At 25.1% G+C, this 22,897-nt stretch overlaps 1 protein-coding gene across 2 annotated transcripts in view; it reads left to right on the forward strand.

Annotated features, from left to right (window-relative positions):
- The first annotated feature begins 2,678 nt into the window (after positions 1 to 2,678).
- LOC112686804 (kinesin-like protein KIF12) overlaps positions 2,679 to 22,897 on the forward strand; it is a 36,470-nt gene continuing 16,251 nt past the window's right edge. Inside the window, exons 1-13 of one of the 2 annotated variants that reach the window (XM_025559247.1) lie at positions 2,679 to 2,947; positions 7,367 to 7,459; positions 7,548 to 7,626; positions 9,506 to 9,727; positions 12,365 to 12,508; positions 12,867 to 13,008; positions 13,283 to 13,377; positions 14,363 to 14,507; positions 15,374 to 15,492; positions 16,007 to 16,111; positions 19,114 to 19,231; positions 20,201 to 20,414; positions 22,145 to 22,253. In XM_025559247.1, the coding sequence (XP_025415032.1) occupies positions 2,907 to 2,947; positions 7,367 to 7,459; positions 7,548 to 7,626; positions 9,506 to 9,727; positions 12,365 to 12,508; positions 12,867 to 13,008; positions 13,283 to 13,377; positions 14,363 to 14,507; positions 15,374 to 15,492; positions 16,007 to 16,111; positions 19,114 to 19,231; positions 20,201 to 20,414; positions 22,145 to 22,253 (1,626 nt within the window). In that variant the 5' untranslated portion in view covers positions 2,679 to 2,906. The remainder of the gene's footprint in view (positions 2,948 to 7,366; positions 7,460 to 7,547; positions 7,627 to 9,505; positions 9,728 to 12,364; positions 12,509 to 12,866; positions 13,009 to 13,282; positions 13,378 to 14,362; positions 14,508 to 15,373; positions 15,493 to 16,006; positions 16,112 to 19,113; positions 19,232 to 20,200; positions 20,415 to 22,144; positions 22,254 to 22,897) is intronic. The other variant, XM_025559256.1, reaches the window with a different exon arrangement.

Here is a 22,897-nt window from a genome sequence, read left to right on the forward strand (position 1 = left end):
TAAATAAAATTAATTATGGATTCCTTTTACTTGAATAAGTAATAAAGCACTTAGAATTTTTAAACCGATTTCTTACAAATAATCAATTTTTAATACGATTAAAATAATAAATTCAATGTTCAAATAAAATATTCTTAGAATATCCATTAACATTTAAAACATTTGTGAATCATAAAATATCGAATAATTATTTCTGTTTCGATTAATTATCGGATGATTTTAGTAAATTTAACTTTTAATCGTTTTACAGAGAAATAAAAAATAAAACATTGAGATGAAAAAAACTGTGTACAACATCTGGTGTAATATTTCGCTGCAATAAATTTTTTTTACTCATTCCCTATATTTTTTTTTAAAAATATATAATGACATTCATGTTTAAAGCGAATATAAAATGTAAATTAAAATCTATACATTTTTTATCATTTCAAAGTGAACGACATAAATATACATAAAGAACACCGATAAATAAGAATATAACATTAGTTTTTGAAATGTCAGTATACTATGAATATAAAGATTAAATATATAATCTAAACTAAAAAAAAATATTGTTTGTATTAATTAACTGTATAAACTTTGAATGAAATCTATATCATTTTGTGTTTAATCATATTTTATCTAAATACGTGATTTAATTTTAAATGTATATAGTAATGGTTATAAAATGCTTCAAATATGTTTATTTGAGTTGTTATTGACAGTTCCAAAACTAATGACAGCTACTGACGATACACCATGTAAGATAACATTTTATCTACATAAAAATAACATATAATTATTATTTTTATATTTACCTATCACTTTTAGGTAGTAATAGTTGGTAGGAAGTACTTTTATGGCGTTATTTTACTAAACTATTAAATGTAAATGTATATAATTAAATTCATAGTATTGTTTTATTTGAGAATGAATAATAAAAACACAATAATAATTATTATTTTGGAAATCTTCAAAATTCTATTTATGTGATAACAACACTACAAACACTAACAATTATACTGTAAGCAGTCGGATTGACATTATTTGACTTTCACACACTTGAATTATATCGGCCCCATTTTTCGATTGTATTGCTACAAACAATACTTATAAAATTCTTACAAATACACGTCAAGGATATCTTATGAAAAAATCTTTACTTAAAGTGATGTGGTACTACACAGTTTTTATGATGACCTAGTTTTTACTTTTTTAATCAGATTCCTCATTACATTTTATTTTTATTAGTTATTTGATGATAGTAACGGCAATTGCTTCTGATAATAGCCAGTATTTTTTTTTAATCATCGTACTGTATTTATAATTTGAATTTATCTGTTTTTTTTTTAGATCTATTATAACTCGTTTTAGAAAAATTTTTAAAAAATAATAATAATTAATATTCTGTCTTGATATAATTATAGTAAATTCCTCTACTTAAAATATTTTTGATACTATAACTTTGGATGTGAAGTAAATTATTTAACTGCATATTTGTCTGCTAGTGATCAATTAAAATATGTAGCGAGTCCAAAATCTAGGACACTGTTATAAAAAATAATGCTGTTGAAATTTTATAATCAGAAACGTAGACTAAACGCAATTGATATCCATATTCAGGGATGAATATATTTTTACTCGTTATCCGATAGTGCTACCTTTGATTTTCAAGAGCGCAATATATTAAAAACTTTACTTTTTGTCCATAATTACGACTTATAAATTAAAATGATGAAGATTCTGAAAACAGAATCAATGTCGGCTTGAAGTCTACATGTAGAGATCAGGCTTAAGTTTTGTGAATATTATATTTTTTTTAACAAGCAAACGTTTAGTATATTTTAAAATTTAATAGTTTTCAGGTTAAATGTATATAAGTTGTAGGTGTAAATTTAATAAAACGCCCAGATCGATCGCGAAGTGTACCTCGTAACGAATCAAAATGTGTTTTCAGAACCCGCATAACTTCAATACATCAACCATAACGATAGATGAACTGTGGGTAGTTTTTACTACGTTTTAAGACGAATGCATATCGGTATCGCATCCTTTTTGGGGGAAAAAAAATATATATATAAACAAAAATCAACTTATTCCAGTGAGTCACATCGTGCAGATAAAATATATCGATCGATTCGGGTAAAAATACGTTTTATTATGCATTATTGTTACGCGATGGTATTATACTATGTACAATTATGGTTCGTCTGATATCATTCCAACAATCGGCCGATCGTCGTCATGACGGTTTTCGCACTTGGGATCCGGCCAACGGGATGTTAGTTCGGAAAAATCCGATTCAACGATCACCGCAGTATTATTCACACGTCGTTACATCCGCGGCGCGCGTTATTAGAAAACGAACATTCGGGCCGAGAACAATCACGCGCCATAACGAATGTGTGTACTTTTACCGCCCTCTGCCCAAGGTTTAACGACATAATAATATCAATGGCCGACGCGTCATCGTGTATGATGCGCCCCGCAACAACGCGTGTGGCGCTAATAGACGGTTATTCGATTTTACCCTTTTGGCTTCACAAACACACACACACGCGCGCACAAACACACACACGCGCACACACACGCGCGCACGCTCACATACACCCACATGTGTATCTATTGACATGTATGTATGTACACGAGAATACCTATATAATATGTATACATACGCGTGATACGAACAACCGAAGTGAGTGTTGTGTTTTTTTCCCCATTTAGTTACCTTAGTGCCCATCGTCATTACGTACGCTTATTTTTTTCAATCATAAGCGCGTTTCGTCCGAGCACTCGTTTGAAGATATATAAAAAAAAAAAAAAAGACAAAAGCCGTACGTTCGATGTGATAATTGAAGCTACGACCGTTCAACCCCACGACAATTTTCGAATAAACAGTATATACATTCAAGTAATACTATGACTTGATGGCAGGTAAAATGAAAGTCAATTCGAAATCTAGCGATGAGTAAGTTTATAATATTACTATCGTATTAAAATATTATATTACAGGCGTTTATTCACATAAATTTTATCACACTAAGATAAATCTCACTAAGACAAAAGATCAGATACTTTATTTTTCATTAACAAAAAATTATCAATTTTTGTAAATTTTTAATTTTTAGTACATTTTGAATAGATGATGTTTTCAACTTTATTAAGGTTTTGTTATGTTTCATTTGTATTGCCAAAAGATGAAATTAATCATCTTAGTTCGAATACAGAATCAAGTGCATTTGTAACGGGGAGAACTGGTGTTGTATCATCCTCTTCTTCCTCAATAGTACTGACATCAGCAGATGAAATTTTATCAGTACCAATCTGATCAAAACTTCTATATGTTTTCTAGCTACTCGTAACGATATCATCATCAATTTCTGCATACCCAGGAAACTTCTAAATCTTGAAAATCATCATTGATTTGATATTGTGATTATTTATTTTATACTACATAACATCATTGACATAAAGCGCCTTATCCGGAAATAGAAAACGTATTATCCAAAGTCATTTACATGTCAACCGTTTTCAAAATGAAGGGACTCGTGAAAATGAGCGAGAGCGTCATTTCATCAAAACCGATTCTACTGTAATTGGTTTGCAGAACGATTTATTTTGTAACCGTGTTCTATTTAGATAAAGTATTAATTCATAAAATCAATAAGGACGTGTGTGAAAACAAGTGTGTCACATATATCGTTTATTCTAAAAGTAATTTTCAAATATATTTTTTTGAATTCGTAAGTTTAAACTCAAATTTATTTTAAAAATTACTCCACAATAACTAACTAACAGTTATTAGTAAATTTTATCTTAACTATATTTCCCGAATATATTTTGATAATTTGAAGTTACTACAAGTCTGTTATCTTAACGGCTATATTATTCAAATTTACTATAACACAAAACGCCTCACGAGGATAACTCTATACTTCAAACGGTGAACCATTGTAAAGATTACATTAAATCATGTTAAGAACAATAGTTATATACATATCATAAATCTATTAAGCAAAACATAAATAACTCGTTACACAGAGTATGTACGTACTTCAAATTCAAAATATAATTGCTGTGATACTATTTTATGAGTTCTTAAAATACTAAACAATAAAGTTATTCCTACAACATAATTGTTACATTTCATTGAAGTAGAGGTTATTCCGATATTGTGAATTTAGTTTATGCATACTTCATTGTTTTTTGTTGTTTTTTGTTACGTTGAGCCGATTATGGTTAAAAATGTGTTATAATATTTTAGTTACGGTAAAATGATTATAAATTATTTCTCATTTAATTTCGATGGTAATTAAATTTAAATACAGAAATTTAACAATTAAAATTATTCAAATCTATATAATAAGTGTAAAATGGTGTATACAGGTATATTTTCATACTAATTCTGTTGTATTATCTTATAAAAATTGGTGAAGGATTGATTCAGTCGAACTCCATATTTTTATGAAAGATTTCCAATCCAGTCATGGACTTAAATTATAATAATTTCAGCTCGACCTGTTTCTAAAATGTAAAAAAATACCGGATCGGTTTGAATCAGTTGGACCTAGCTCGTTTAAATCCATTAAGCAATAGTTTTAAAGTATAAATACTATATTTATAGAATTAATAACAAAAATAATATTATGGGAATCAATATTTTTTCCCTGTGCTACTTTTTTGAGTACTTTGTAGGTATAATCATACATCTAAGAGCTATTCATGGTATCTATTAATAATTATTATTAAAAATATTTTTAAAATAACGGTTGCAATTATTCTCGTTATGGTGCAGATGACATGGAAGGGCTTTTGTGTACAGCTGTCACGTAGCACTATTCAGTAGATTTGTATTTATGTCCAGTGTAGTATATACTTTTCTGTGTAATGCATATTATCAGTTTTGTAAAGTTTTTTAATAATCTATAAACAGTTTAAATAACTAATTATGTGATATAATTCAAAACTTTCACAATTCGATTTTTTTTTAGTTCAAACCGTTTATCAGTTTCATCACTCTAACAATCCCTCATATAGCAACTGAATGCCTGATCCATGTATTCAAAGACACTGTAAATGATATTTATACAGCTAATAGGGATGTATTCGATTGGATACGAAATCTGTGTATTAATATACATATATAATTATGAAATTCTACAATGGAAAATGGAATAAAAAGTAAAAAAAATACTTTGATAATATTTTAACTGTCTTTTATGTTGACCAAATAATTTTTTTTTTTTGTATTTAAATTATCAATATTATTATTTAACCTAAGTTATATTTATTTCATGAAACCTTTTTCAATAAAATATATTTTACAGACACATACTCATTATTATGCTTGATTTAAATAATGAATTTTGACTACACACACCTAAAATTGAAATAAACTCTTTGTTAAAAGTTTGAGAAATATTGCAATATTGATGGATATAATTGAAATTTAAAAATTAATTTTTTTTTTTTTTTTTTGTAAAATAAGATAAATAATGATGTCAAATAATCACAAGGTAATTAAAAATATTATACTGTCAAGCCCGTTACTTTATTACTTTCAATTTTGTTAACTCGGGAAAATATCGTATATTAGTAATGCACAATTTTTTTTCATGAAATCGTATAAAATATCACAAAAACGTTCAATAAAATATTAGTGTGTATAAATGTTTTAGTTAACATTTCTAATATTCCAACTTTAAATATTAATTAACTTTCCTTGTTTGATTGAGTGATGTGTATTTTAAAACATGATGCAATTTTCTTTATTTATTTAGAATATTTTAAATCGATAAAAGAGTGTTCTTTTATAAATATATTGTTTTGTAAAAAAATAATATAAATAAAAAAAAAAAATTAAATGCAAACAATTTTTTTCAACACTTATTATTCAAAACCTTTAAATTATAAAGCTTGGCGATCAAATACTAATTTGATAATTACAAATTATTTCTGAAAAATTAATCAAATAATTATAATCTGAATTAACTTGATATACTGGAATGTTAATCAAATAATTTAACTTCTAATGATTAAATAACAGTCGATAAAATACAACAGTAAAATAATGTTACTTGGTACAAGAAGGAAAAATGTCTCATTTTGAGGTAATTAAGATTATTGAACCAATTTTATTTTAATTAAACACAAAATGAGCTTTACAATACAATGATTTGCAAATTAGTAAATTATTCACACAGAGGAATTTTCAATGTTATAAATAAATAAACCTTTATAACTATAGATATCAGTTTCGTTTGTGATGTTGTTCAAGGCGAAAACTTCATCTTAACTAACAACCATAACTAATTTTAGTATTATTTTTCAATGAACATGAACTTACTACTTCAAAAGTAATAAAAAGTGTTGCAAGTTCGATAAAAATAATCTATTTTTTCTTTTTTAATGGACAGTATTTGTATAACTCAAGAAATATCTTAGTTTCAAACCGTATTGAGTTACTACAAGAATATCACTAATATTACCTATTAAATTTATTATCTCAATATAATGCGATTCTTTTTTGTTTTTCCGGTAGTAGTCTGAGTAATGAATGGTATTGTTTTAAAAGATGGTGCATTTTTATCGTGTAACAAGTTTGTTGATGAAAATATTAATTTTTCATTAAACTACATCAACTACTAAAAGTTATCGGTATTCGTTTGATGGACGACTAATTCTAATGTGAAAATAAATTTAAAACAAAAAGCATAATTTTATCAGTTTTAAAAGAATATTTGAAAATATATTCATACACTATTGTATAATTTTCCATAAAAAGAAAACGCAAACGAATTCATTCAAATACATTGTAAAAAAAGAACATTTTAACGTTTTAAATTTGAAGTGTATTTTATAGGAAAAAAATGGATTATTATTCCTATTTTTAAATATTATAAATGAAATATATTTTATTAAATTCTGAATTGCTCTCAATTACAATTTAAAAAGATTTGTAGCAAATAATACCACTACATTTTTCTAATAAATTACAATTTTTCAACCATATTTATACTCAAACCTCGTATATTAGATCAACAATAATAAATTACAAACATTAGTGTTCATTACGTCAAAATCAATAAGCACAACAAACTATTAATCATAATAAGTTCATTAGCATAGAATACGAAAATATTTATGTGTGTGAAGGTAAGCCGACAGCACTCAAGTAATATTTTCAGAAATAATAATGAAATGGCATAAGGTCTTCAAACTATTAATTATATTATATTCATATAATATAGTAGCATTAACAAACTATAAATAACTAAAATAAATTTGCATTGTCGTTGAACACAGATGATAGAAATCTAATGTAATGTCATGAATCCTTGAATAAACAGCTAATACAAATCTAACACAATGTTGTTTTCTATTTCAGTTCTATTTCGTCCTTAAACGAATCTACCGGGTCATTAAATAGATCGTACAACGATATTTCAGAACAAGAAAATGGTATCTACGTTGTAGTGAGGTGCGTCTACTGAACTCAATATATTTAATCATATACTCGTCGCTTAAGTAAAAATCTGTAAGTTGGTATTTTTCATTATTTTAATTAGATGTCGGCCTCTCAGCATCAAAGAAAACAAAGCAATTGAACCATCGATTATATCTTTTCCGGGAAATGGACGTATTTTGGTGTGTAATATAAGTATACATTATTACATATGATCATAAATGTTAACATTAAATATCATAGACTACTAAAGCTATAATATAACTTAAATATGTTTAATTCCTACCGATATATTATGTTCGAGATAAATTCATAATATACAATTATAATTTCAACCTGATGAGACGTCATAATATTTAAAATACGATTTCAAAAATTCATAAGAACCTATGTTGGACAAATTATTGTATGTTGTTAATATATAAAATGACCAGTTGGTCCGGTGAACACGTGCAATATACTTATATCTAGGTAATGAGTTACGGGCAGTAACTTGTAAATTGAAAATTGTAAATTTATGAAAACAACTTAAAATTCTTATGGCTCAATGATAATTTTATTTAAAAATAAGGATCTGTGACATTTAATTTAAATTTAACAAATTAATAATAAAATGTATAAATAAATAATTCAATTATTTCTGAAAAAAATTCATGAAAAACATGCAGACAAAATATAATATTATCTCATGATTTTTTAAAACGATAAAAAATATATTAACAGAATTCATTTAACTACATCAAGATAAATCAAACACTTTAGAAAAATTTAAAATACCCTTATTTTATTTCAATAAATAATGCACTTTTTGTATACTAAAATTTAAAAAAGGTTGTTCGAACTAACTGAATACAATATCAATAACGCAATACAAGAGATTAATTTTAAATTAACAGTTGATATGAATAAATTTTATATTATTCTGGTTATAATTTAATAGTATTTTTATATCTATATACATTCACTTGAATCCGGCCGCTACAATAAGAATTATTCTGACGATTTATTTTCTCAGTGAAACATTTATTGTTTATTATATCATTTTCAATCAGACGTGGATTTTTTTTTTTAAAAATATTTCACAAAAGAGGTGCATAATATCAAAATAATTGAAAAAAGAATTTCTCATTCGTTAAAATATAATGTTATAATACCTATGTAATAAGGTAACGGTACTTATTTCAGAATTTGGGGGAGGAGCTCAAAAAATGATTTTAATTTAGATTCGACTCCATCAATTATGATGTTATTACTCATTGCTAATTATAGCATAAAAATTCATAACAATAATTAGTACTCTTAACATATTTTTTGTTTATTATTTATTTAAGTTTCATTAGATAATCATAAATGATAAATATTCATTTTAAATGTATTAATATGTTAATAAAGTATTATGTGCTAATTAATACAAAACTACGATCTTGTTTTATTGTAAAATTAACCAAATCAGACACGGCGTATTGGGTATGCAATTTTATAGCTTCTGTGCGCACAATGTTTTTATAGTAACTATAACTGTTATAGTATAACTATTATACTAATCTTTTACCCGGTTGCACCAAATTTATGAGTCCGTAAATTATTTTTTTTGTACTGTTAAATATTTATCTAATGATAAACTAACGTTTGTTAAATTCACACGTGTTACATTTAAATTTGTTTCCCAATCATTGTTTTATATTATTAATACATATATATTAATAATACATAAAAATATTTTAAATATATTTATTATTAAATTAATAAATAATGAAAGATTATTATGTTGAAAAAAATGTATGTACTATATATTTTATTTAGTTTTTGCACGATTAACTTTAATTTCTTTATTTCATTATATTTTTCATTTATTTAAGTACAATATTATATATAATTTATTTAAAATAAATCAATATTTAATTTGCATTTAATAATTCATGTTAAGGTAATTTTGATATTATATTTTAAGTTTTGATTTTATACGTATATCTTAATGTTTGTCAATGGATTAATGTATGTAAATCTAAATATAAAAAATTAATACAATAAATATGTATGTATAATTATTTGGCATTTTAGATAGAAGGATTTAATTCAATCGGTGGATCCAATGGGCCCAAGTCAAAACTGTTCTCTTATAATGTGGTTTTTGAGCCCGCAGCTACTCAAGAAGATGTTTTCCAATATTCAGGTATCAAAAAACTCATTGAAATGGCTGCTGAAGGTTTTAATACCACGTGCTTCTGTTATGGACAAACCGGCAGTGGTAAAACTCATACATTGACAGGACCACCAGGAATGGTGAGTTATTTAATTCAAGATAATTGGTTTAATGTTCAAATAGTATTTTTTGTTGAAATAATTTTTTCCTCTAAATGAGATAAATAATTTCATATAATTAAATATAAATGTTTTCGATGATTGTTTTATAACAAAAATATCAATTAGCTCATGATTAAAAAAACAATTAGAATCATGAAATCAAACATGGATGACATCGAAAACAATAAAATTAATGGAAATAAATAAAAATTTGTAATATGCGATAACAATAATTAAATTTAATTAAAAATTAATTAACCCAATCCATATTATAAATTGGTTAATCAAATAATTATACTTTTCAAAAAAACTTTTCGATTAGATTTTTTCTGTAATTGATATAGTAAATTAAGAATTGTAAAAATATGTAAATCTTTTCGTTATGATTTGTTGTTGAATTGTGGATTTACCATAATATTTTTTAACTGATGAATTCATTAAGCTAAAAATGCAATCTGCGAAATTCATTCATGTGTAAAATAATCATGAGCCTTGACTCAGTCAGAGTGTTAAAAAAATTATTTTCACTTACTCTGCAAAAGTATATTTTGTTGACTCCCATAAAACCCCTATAAACTAAAACAATGTCAACAAAAAAATCATGGTATTACAATTATATATATATATATATATATATGTATATACCAGGTAATATTTCTTCGTTATATGATTTATATTAGGTGGGAAAATCAATAAAATTAAAAAAAAGGATGTATTGGAAACTAGACAGCTTACTTGACCGTTTTCATTATTGTATAAAAAATGCTGGTCAGGTGATTGATGTATTTGGTTATTTATAGTGAAACATTTTGCTTCGTCTGCCTTAAAAAAACAAACCGGGTCACCTCTTTTTATGTAAAATATATATAGTGTATGATAATATAATTTGAATACTTCTTCGCCATCGAAATGTTTATTCGCGATAGAATTTTAGTATTCATCTCATACGACAAGGTCGTCATCGTCGTTTTCATCAAAGTGGTCAGTTAAATTTCCTATTCTGAGCTAACACGGGAAATTGCCTATCTGTATACATACTATAGTATACCTTTCCGTACCTTTATTTAATACTCAAATGCACGCCTGAATTTCAATAGTCTACATAATTGATATTATATTTCATTTTCATTTTAATGCATTTAACGTACTAAACGTAATAACATATACATTTATATTTGTATGTGTTTGCTCGAGTGTAGACTTATTTACTGAACTCACTAATGTATATTATGGTAAAATTATTAATGATTCATCCTAAAGATTTTAAATTCGTCAAAATATTATAGTTTAAAATTGAAAAATTCAATAATTCATTTACACCATTAATTGGCCGGAGAACAAATTCAGGATTTCATAAGTTTTTGTGTAAACAATTCAAGTATAACAACATAAACTATTCTTAAAGACGGATAATCTATAATATCTATCTAATATTATATTTTGTAGCACTTCTTGTTGTATGATTTGTAAAATAAATAAAATAAAATTAACCAAAATAATAGTAAACATCTACTTAGAGCTTATATAACTAGACAAAGTAATCAATCAATTTAATATAACAGAAAATTAAATGTTCAGTTTTTGAATGTGACGTGAACTCTACCATATGAAAATCATAAACGTTTAAAAAATGTCCGTATTGCAGATATATAATGTAACCTAAACCACTTACAGTGATAAATTACAGTCTTGTGTTCGAGTAAAATATATTATTTTAATTTTACAAACATACTATCGTAAATCATACACAATAATTTTCAAATGCAAAATATGAACAGTTATATTAATTTAATTTGACTCTACTCCCATCAGCGATAGTTGCGTCTAAATAAAATACCATAGCTACTTGAATTTCATATACTTGTTATTTTCAAATATAATTAAAACCATGTTTATGTTTATTTTATCAATAACAACATTTAAACCGTATCATTCCATATATCCGATATTTGAGTTACAATATTTGTATTTTTAAAATAATTGATGGATAAAATATATAAATCGTTTTATAAATTCTATGATTAATATTATCTTATTTTCTTTAAGTAAACGTTCACAAATTACAGTATAAATGAATAGATTATTTACTTAAAAAATTATAATATAATTAAATCAAATATTATTTTATCCAAAAATGTTGTGACTGAATTTCATGAAAAAATTTATTTTAGCAATTAAATTTTACTTTATTACCCACATATGTTTTATACATAAAAACTAATATATTTGTAAATATTTTATATAAAATGTAGGATGTTTCAGTGAATTTGGTACAATTAAGAAAATTTTTAGCCAAATAAATTCTTGTTTATTTGCTTATGTCCACTTATATAATTTTAATTAATCATTAATTTATTTTTAGAAGAGATAATATAAAATATCAGCAACACTAATACACTCAATTATTATTATTCTATCAATTAGAAATTTAATTTTTTTTATAACATCTACTTCTATTTATTTATGCATAATATATTATGATTCCAACAACAAAGCACTCAAGTTTAAAATTCCAAGTGTTAAATATTAATATTAAGCCCAATATATTTCCACATATATACTGTGTATCCAAATATTATTTTCGTATTTTAATAACATGTATTTGATTGATTTTAGTTTTTTAACAAGCGTATTGAACCTTTTGCCATGGATCATGGCTTAGTGTTTCGCTCGTTTATGTACCTGTTCCGGTTGGTGCAACAACGACAAGATCTCCACTTCGTGCTCAAAGCTTCGTTTCTAGAAATTTACAATGAGAAAGTAATTTACCAAACAACAAAACACTACAAATGTTTATATTTTTTTGTCGAATAATTCAAAAATTTCTCGTACTTAAATCGATATAAAGTTCATTGAACTTAGATTTTATTGTTATTATTTTTTGTGGTTGGCTTATATGTAGAGTTTTACGTCAATATAATATATGCATACATGGTCTTTAATACGTTCAGTCATTGAACTTGTAAATTACCCGTCTCATACGGTCTTATTAACACTACCTATATAATAATATAACAAGTTCAATGACACGAAAAAATTTCAATACCATTTGTTAAACACTCAACTATTTAATAAATAATTGAATATTATTGAAAAAAAAAAACATTTTGGTACCTAGGTAATAGATTTATTGAATCCTGGCACTCACAGGAAACCCCTAGAAGTAAGATGGTCCCGGAAAGCTCGTAACTTCTATGTAGACAATCTATTTATGGTAGACTGTGAAGAGTTAGATGATCTACAAGCCGTATTGGAAGAAGGTATAATATACACAGTACAATACATACGTACATTTTATATAAAATGTAGGTACATATGGTCCTGTAATTATATTATTTAAAAATAAAAATGAATTTATTTTCATCAAATGCAATATACATTTTTAAATAAATTTCCGTAATATAAATATATGCATAAAATTAAATCAAAAATTTTAATTTTAATTCTCTTCAATTTTCTTTTCGCACATCGGTTTAGAACCAAAGGTATTTAAATTTATTAATTAAATTGAAAATAAATGTTGTTTGATAATAGGTATGAAAAACAGAACAGTCGGAAGTCATAATATGAACGAAAACTCCAGTAGAAGTCATACTATGTTGACAGTATATATTACGTCTGAACAACAGGTGAATAATTTTGTTGTATTAATTGAATAATTAAATTTCATATTTTTTTTTCATATATATATATATATCATTATAATGTTTATAATGATAAAAAATTATATGTTTAGTGTAAGGGTGATCTCACCAAATTATAAGAACGACTCATTTCGTGGTCTAAAATCAATACATCAATAACTTAAAAAAATGCAAAAAATTAATTTTTCACTATAATTTCTAAGCAATACTTGTAATTTTACGTTATAAATTAAAAATAAAATTAGTACATTCAAAATAAGCGTAGGCAGAAGAAAAATAATATATAAAATTGAATTTCTGTGCTTATTTATAAATATAAGTATACTATCTTAACCTATACTAAATGTCAATAATCACAAAAAAATCATCTGGAATATTTATTATGAGTTAATGAAATTGTAATTTGAAAATAAATAAGTCATTACATAATAATTCATTATGTTCCTCAATGTTTATAAGTCTTCTAATCTAAATCTCTTGGCTATCAATAAGAACTAAATTCTTCAAAAGCATCATTTAACAAGGAATTTTTAATATTATAAATAATCTCTAGATAAAATAAAATAAAGTATTAATAAGTTATGAAGAGCATACATATTTAAAAATATATTCCATACCTACTAATTTTAATTTTTGTAAACAATAATATATTTGTACCATTCGATTTATTATGTTATTTTTATAAATACCTTTTTTTTATCAAATACAAAATTAATAATTCGTGCACTTAATTTGTCTTAATTTTACGAGTTATAATTTGACTGATGTTATTTAATAGACTTACAGTTTAGTATCATATGTAATATGAATATTTGCTACTTTTACACTATTTGTATGTTTCACTATAGTACGAGTGATTAAAAAATAGTATTTTTTTTAAAAAAATTAAACGATTTTAGTGAATTCAATAATATAACACAAAAACTAATTATGGTCGTTGCTTCATATTTGCATTAACTGCTTATTTCAGATATCCGAAGATGGCGTTTTTATCACGAAACAAGGAAAAATTAATTTCGTAGACTTGGCTGGAAGTGAAATGACTAAGAAAACCATGAGTGAAGGGAAAACCCTAGAGGAAGCGAATAACATCAACAAAAGCTTAATGGTCTTAGGTAGTAAATATAAATATAATAAATTAAAAGACCATGAACATCTTTGGCTCAATTCGAAACCCGAATTATTTCGTTAGTTAATCCTATATTAAATGAAATCCATGCTTGGGGGGGTTTAAAGGTTCAATAACCATTTTCCCTTCCCGTGCAATATGTTTCTAGTTACTAGCTTTGAAATGCACATATATTGCTTTTTATCGTCGAAGCATGCCAATAATGAAATAAATTACAATCAATTGATTGTCTCAAAACAGTAACTATGTTGAAAATATTTTTATGTTACCCATTACTTGTTCAAAAACATTGTTAGGTATAATAAATATTAAAATACTGTAAAATTTTTATTTTTCATTAATTTTAATATACACCACTTTTTTACTTTTTTTGACATATAAAGAGGTTATGGCCTTGTTGTTTACTTTTCATGTATGTGTTATTCCTGTGTATATGTTATTTGTACGCATATAGATATATTAATAGCATTACCTATTTTTGATAATCACCTTGGTCTTCAGGTTTTCGATCAATATATGTCACTATATGGAATTATCGCTCGAGGTCGACCTTTTAGTAGCTTTTGAATAAATAATAAGGATATTTTCTTGGGGTCATCCTTTTATGTATACATATATATATATATATATATATATTCAAATATATATATACGTATAAAAAGCAAAAAAATAAGAATTGCCCTCACGATCGATGGTACCTTAACACTTAACCGCATGTATGGAGCTATGTCAGTGCACCACAAGATGTTAAATGGAAAAGTTAACCCCCGCCGCAATAGTGGTGGGGGAATTTGGTCATAAAAAAACAATATGTAATTTTTTTTTATCAAACCGCACTTTTCTCTCGACCAGGTTACTGCATTGCATCACTGAGTGATCCAAAGAAGCGAAAAGGTCACATCCCATACCGAGATAGTAAACTAACCAAACTCCTGTCAGACAGTATAGCTGGTACCGGTGTCACATTGATGGTAAGTTTTTCCCATGATTATTAAATCAATCTTTAAACCTGACATTTAATTACCATGATACTGAAAAATTAATTTATAAATAATATAAATTTAAATAATAAACTATATATAGTTTTTATAGTAAAATTAAAAATGTTAGTGTTATTTATTTATTTTGTTATACAATATGGTTTTTTACAGTATCAAATGCATTTTTTTTTTTTTACCGAAATATTCATTATTTAATTTCGTAGCCGATTCACTTTACTTTTGAGTAATCAAAATGATAAAATATTTGATGAATTCTATATAATAAAATTATAAATAAATTTAATCGAAAATAATTATAAAAATATATATAAATTGCGATTTTATTGATTTTTTATATATCTGACGATGAGTGTTTACCGGTCGTACTTCACAAATATAATAATATCCCAGGCTAAGTATTTATTTATTTATTTCTCTATATATACTATTTATAAATAAATCCTATATGCTTTATGTGATTTACAACATATGTTTGATTTAACAGATAGCATGTATATCACCAGCAAGATCGAATGCTAGTGAAACAATCAGTACATTGAGGTATGCAGCTCGGGCAAAAAAAATCAAAACTAAACCAGTGATTGTTATGGTAAAAATCGATATTAATAAATTACACGCTTTAATGCACAGTAATGAACCCGAAATTCATTCATTGTTCCATTTATCCGACCTCGATAATTATGAAAATATTTTAATATTTCTTTTCAAGATAAATCATTTAAAGTCATATTATACAACATGCTATAACTGGTGTTTCAACATTTTAACAAATATTTGTTTTCAATATATTTTATTGTGCTTTCAAGTAAATGTAACTAACTAGAGTACATATAATTGATAATCAATTGAACATTAAATAATAATACGTTGTATTATATTATAACATTTTTTCTAAAAATATATCAAATTTAAAGAAATATGATATTATAAAGTGTATTGAATGTCTATACAAATTTTTTTTTCTATATAAAGCAGATTTTGAAAAAATATAATGTATCAACATTGAAAGAATCTATTATGTTTCAAAAACATGTGGGTGTAAATGATAAATAATTAATCATTGTTGCTTTTTTTCATATATCATTTACGTCAAACATCTTAAATATTATTAGTCGGTGAGGAAGTGCATTTATACAAGACTTAAATGACACAAAATTATTATTTTTCTCGTACAAAATGAAATAATAAATGTCATCATCCGAAATTGATCATTATTGTTTTGTCCAACTCGTTTAAAAATACATTTGGAGGACCTTTAGAACGACATGAAAAATTTGTGGAAATTATCACTCTTCAATGTGTAAGATATAGTTAAATGTTTTTATAATCAACGAATTTCTTAAGCTTTTTAATTGTATTAAGAATATTAGGTTCGAAATTATTTATAATAATTTTTATTATAAATTACGGCACATCAATAAGTGCTTAGTTGCAATATTTCTAATGATATTCGTTTTCCCTACGATCGCGATTTAAATAATAAATAATCATCATAAAAAAAAAACAACTGGATAAAAATAAACAATGCAAATTAAAATCAACACAAATTGAATTGTTAAACATGAATAAAATTGTTTATTTTATTCTGCACGTATATACAGTGTATATGTAGAGTGTAAGCTATATCGTAAATTATTAATATATCATGACAAATTACTTTTATGACACCCGCCATTTAAGTACTCGTTGTTGTGATATATGGCATTTGCATATATCCACACTTCGTTTAAATATACGCAAGGCGTGTGTTTAACATAGGCATTAGAATTAATCGAAGTATCAACCACCGTTTTTTGTATTACATGCTTACAACAATTGTTTTGCTGTTTATAAATAATAATTTTATTCAATTCCCGTGCTTGAAATATTTTTTTATATTTTGTAATAGTAATATCATTACCATTTAAAAATTATCATATTATTTTTAAATTTAAATAAATTACTTTTTATTTAATATTGTGAATCATTGCATCGATTTTTTTTCTTGAGTCTTAATTTCAAAATTATATTTTTTTTATTGAAATATATCTCATTTTAGAATATAAATATCTAAAATAAATTTAAATAAACATTTTCATGTGTAGATAAAATAATATTTTATAAAAGTTTTATTAACTCCAAAATAACGTACGAAAATACATTTTTTATGTTGCATCTATGTTGAATTGAAATAATTGATCAACGCTTATGTATTCTTAAATTTTTTTGTTAAACTTATCACGGTCTATAAACAATGTGTACTTTTTTATGAATATTCATTTTTATAGAAAAATAATTCGAACTCCGACATTAAAGGTACCATAAAAATACTATTATCTAACGTAAATAATTTTACGTATTTATTTTGTTTGTGAGAATTATTGTAATACATTTTAATTATATTATATCATTATAAAAATCTTTAGTCTAACTTTATCTTTATACAAGCTCAACGTATTGAAAACTTAACTAACTTAATCAAAAATGATGCTTCATTAAAAAATAAAACCCATAAATTAAAAACAAGTTTAAAATATGTTTCTTATTATTCTAAAATACTTTCCTTATTTTACATTATTATTATAAATGTAATTATTCTTGTTTGATTATTACTAATGAACACCTGGGTATAAATGAAGTGCATCATATATACCATATATCTAAAATGGATAAAAGTAATAATAAATGTAATGCCATTGTATATTAAATATATAACTATAAAAATTAATTAACATGAAATATAGGAAAAGAAAATTATATAATTTTACTCCTAATATAACATATCAAATATTTGTATACAGCTGAATCGAATCAACTTGTCTACATTACTACCTACGGATATGAAAAGAAAACAAGTTTTACTTAAGTTGTACTTAAGGAGATAATATACGTTAATGATTTATAAAACCGGTTGTAATATATAAAAAATAAATATCAAAAAATATTAATTTCAAATCTCAAACATTTCTCATCCTCAGAATATTTGAAGTTTAAAAGTTTAATCCGAATACGTCAGTGAATCTTGTAAATTTAATTAAAAATAAAATAATTTTACAACGTTTTATTGGCATATTGGAAATGTTCAATTTTAAACTGTGCATATTATTGAACGTAATCACATCCTTAATAGTTTAACCTGTATAAAATTGGTTTAAAAATGATCCAACTTTTTTTTGTTTAATAAATAACTCGAAAATCAATTTTTCTTGGTAAAAACACCATAATTCAATGTATTTTAATAAACGTACTTGTCAACAACTTCTTAAAATTTTAACTTAAAAGATAAATGTATTACACCTTATTTATAAAGTATAAAACTTTTGTAATTAACAAAAAAATAAAATAAATTTATCTTCTTTCCCGCTGGTACGTTGAGATCATTTTCACATGCTTACATGCATATACACAGTATTCGAAAAATGTATAGTACTTGTCATACTTTAAGCACTAAACAAATACTTAATGACATCAAATTATTATTTCGAAATACATCAGTAATGTAAAAAAAATTGTATTAAAAAAAAAAAAAAAAAAAGAATTTGAGTATACTACAATGATTATCAAGTATTCAATGGTTGTCATTATAAACTACCCTCTTCACGTGCATTACAGGATCCTCGAGAGGCATTGATCGTCAGCTTGCGACGAGAAGTGGAGGCCTTGCAGAATGAAAACGATCATTTGCGGAATGCACTGGATATTAACAAAACATCATCGGCCAGTATAACGAGTAAGTGCTATGTGTGATACCTATTATATAACATATTTTGTATTTAACGAATGTAAAAATTATTTTTTCGGAAATATCTACCAAATACGGAATTACTTATATTATCATTAGACGGGTTTTTGAGAAATTACGTAACGATGATCTAAATCTAAAGTTAAGTCCACTATGGTTAAAATAAATTAATTTCATCATTTTTAATTTAAAATTTCATAAATCATTTGCACTTGAAGACATTTAAAGTTCTACGATTCTAAGATTAACTAATTATCTAATCACATAAAATACTAAAACTTATTTTCTGATATTATTAATATCGTATCTCAAACAACATTTTCCAAATAAAGTTAAAAATGAAAGAAATTTAGATAAAATACACAAGTGTAAGCTTTAACTGTTAATAAAAAACGGAAAAAAATATTTTTGACAAGTACTATATTTTTCGCCCATTAAATAAATTAAATGCAAATATATTTATATTTAACATCTTACTTCAATTTCTTCTTATTACTATTATTATTATTACATATGTACAATGTTTACGATTTTAGATGTTGTTTTTAGTTGGACATTGCATCTTTTTGCGTATAAAACACTGTTGTCAAAATCACCTTTTAAGTTTCACTTATATTGTATTCTTTGTAAATCATAACGCCAAATATATCATTCACATTAATAGGAAAATTATACAATATTCGACGTTAATCCCACAATCAATGAATTTTTTTTTCAAAACTTTTTATTTTTTTGATTAACTAATTTTTCACCAGATAGTTTTGAAGCGGTCATTTTTTTTCTTTTTTTGAGTGTCGTAATTAAAAATCTATCGTTTTCAATTTCACAGTCGTTAACAATATTTGAAAAATCGATTAGTATAATGCCAGATTATATAAATACTAATAACAATAATAGTTAAGCTAAACAGTAAAAAAAAACCCGATCTGACCGCTACTTTTATTAAATCTCATATAGATGTAAAAATGCCACCTAACATGGACATGGATCGGTTAATACAAATGGACCCCAAGGAGCTCGTGGATCTGGTTAAACATTACGCGAATGAAAACGAGGCTTTGCGCAGAGAAAACGCCGAGCTGTTTAACTCCAGGGACCTATTACAGAGGGACCACGAAATTGTGTGCCGGGAAAACGAACGATTACTGAAGAAACTCGAAGACGTCAACTCGTAAATACTCAAAAAAAAAAAAAATAACCGATTTTATGGTTTTGTTTCTATTTTTTTTCTCTTCTTTTTGTTTCGTGACAATAAAACGTTGTGTGCGTGTCTCTTGCTTGATTAATTTTTGTAACTGTTATATCTTCACCACGAGTATGTTGTTTTTTCTTCTGTTTCTTTAGCACAGCTTTATTGAACTAATGTCTTTGTTTTTAACTTATTCAGGCCATATCTTGGACTCTTGGTAAGTGAATAATAAACGATTGAGTTTTTGATCAAAAACGAAATCGAAATTAAATTTCTATAGAAAGGTAATGAAATTATTTCGAAAACGGACACAGCTATATTTGAAGAATATTGATGTTAGATATACTATATCTAACTCAGAATTTAAAAAGTGGTAACGAATAGTGGTTAACATTTATTAGTTACATCAGTGGCACACACAGGATTTTTTTTTTTTTTTTGTGGGGGATCAAGGTAAAAATATAACACATTTTACAATTATAAAAATTATGCAAATCCTTAATATATTTTGACTTAAATAATAGCATTGATAATAGAATAGACTATTCTATAATCAAAGATACTAGGTATTCAATACTAGCTCTTCATATTTCATATGAAATATGAAAGTATATGGAAGTAAGAGAGATGGGTATTTGTTAAGTGAATTAGTCTATAACGGCATTCAAAATGCATAGCGTAGAAATAACAAGCTTTTTTTTGTGAAAATTGTTCCATAAATCAGAGGGCGATTACGTTACCTAACTATATAAATCTGTATGATAACCTCAGTAAGTAGGAGGAAAATGAAACTTCTAATCATATAATGTCGACAGTTTAACTACCATGCAATATAATTATTTTACAAAGCAATAATTTGAATATTTTAGTACCAAATACAGTCACTTAATCATGTCCATGTTTCATATTGTTGTAAATTAAAAATATCTTTAGCCAATAACATTATACCAGATGAAATATTGAACACATTTTCTAATATCAATAGGAAATTATGTTTGACACTTTTCATTTTAATATAATAAAATACTGTAATATGTGCAAGTATTAAAATAAAAGGAAGTAGACATAAATAATATTGTCAACAGCTTTATTTATCCATAAACTATTTGTTTTTGTATTCTTAAAATAATTAATGAACAAAACGTTACATAACAATAAAATAAATCTCTAAATGTTAACTGCTAAATCTCATATTTTTTGTTTTTTAATTTCAACGATTAACAATCAAAATATATTTACTTTTTTCTTTGTTTTTTTAATAAAATATAAAATCTAGACTATATACATAATGAGAAAATGGAATATAATATTATTATGATTAATATGATAAATATCAGAGGAGATCCAAGCTATCCAAGTAAGTTATTGGATCCTCTATGACAGAGTTTTATTTATTAATTTTCTTTATTATTTATATTAATTACTTTTAGTTATTATTAAATAATTAATGTGACAAAAATATACGCACTAAACGTTTATCGTAAATTATCTAACTTGCGTAGTTAGAACGAAATCAATAACCGTGATACACAAACGATTATTCTCGAACCCTGAAAAGCATAAAAAATAAAATTGTTTTGAAAGATCAAATTTAGATTTTATGTAATATCCTAACAACATACACGCAAATTTTTATCACAATTCACGGCTTCAATGGTGTGCAAAACAGCTACTCACTGTGTTACTTCAACTTTAAAATAAAAATATTTCAGGGCATGTATCAGGTCTCCGATAATTCCAGCACGTGGCCAATATGCAGATAAAGGGGAAACGAATTCAACGAGTACGACTAGTTCGCTGGGAACAATAAATGACCAAATGGTAAATTTTATCAGATTTTAACGTTTTTATTTAATACAACATTCCAACAAAATAACTGTCACTATTTGAATGAATTTATTTTCAGTACTTTACTCTGTAGTTAACTATATTAATATTTTATATTTAAAGCTTTACGCAGAAAATAAATAATATTAAAAAATAATAAAATATTTATTGAAATAATAACATACTCGTAATATAACATCAACTAAAATGTTTTAACCGTACTTTTATACTTTGGAATCGTCATCAAGCTTAAGTAAAAATTAAAATGTCCCAAGTATTTATGGACAAATATTAAAAATATAAATAAATATATTAAAAAAATAAATATATATATATATTCTACATTTAAAATATCATTGATACCGTATTATATACTACGAAGTATAGTTGGTTTTCCCTTCAATTGTTATTTTTAAACTATATCTGCGTGTATTTATTTTATTGTTATTGTAGATACGTAGTACAAGATTTATGATTTATATGATTTTTAAATGGGAATATATATCAAAGGTTAAAGCTTATATTACTTTACAGCATCTCTTGGGTATACGAGATATGAGTTAAAATAAACGTTTGATCTTACAATATTGAAAAGCTATAAGTTTATTTATTATTTTCAATACCTATATGAGTACTCA

Source organism: Sipha flava, unplaced genomic scaffold (assembly GCF_003268045.1).
Source record: "Sipha flava isolate LNK unplaced genomic scaffold, YSA_version1 108_pilon_pilon, whole genome shotgun sequence".
In the NCBI taxonomy this organism is placed as follows: Eukaryota; Metazoa; Arthropoda; class Insecta; order Hemiptera; family Aphididae; genus Sipha; species Sipha flava.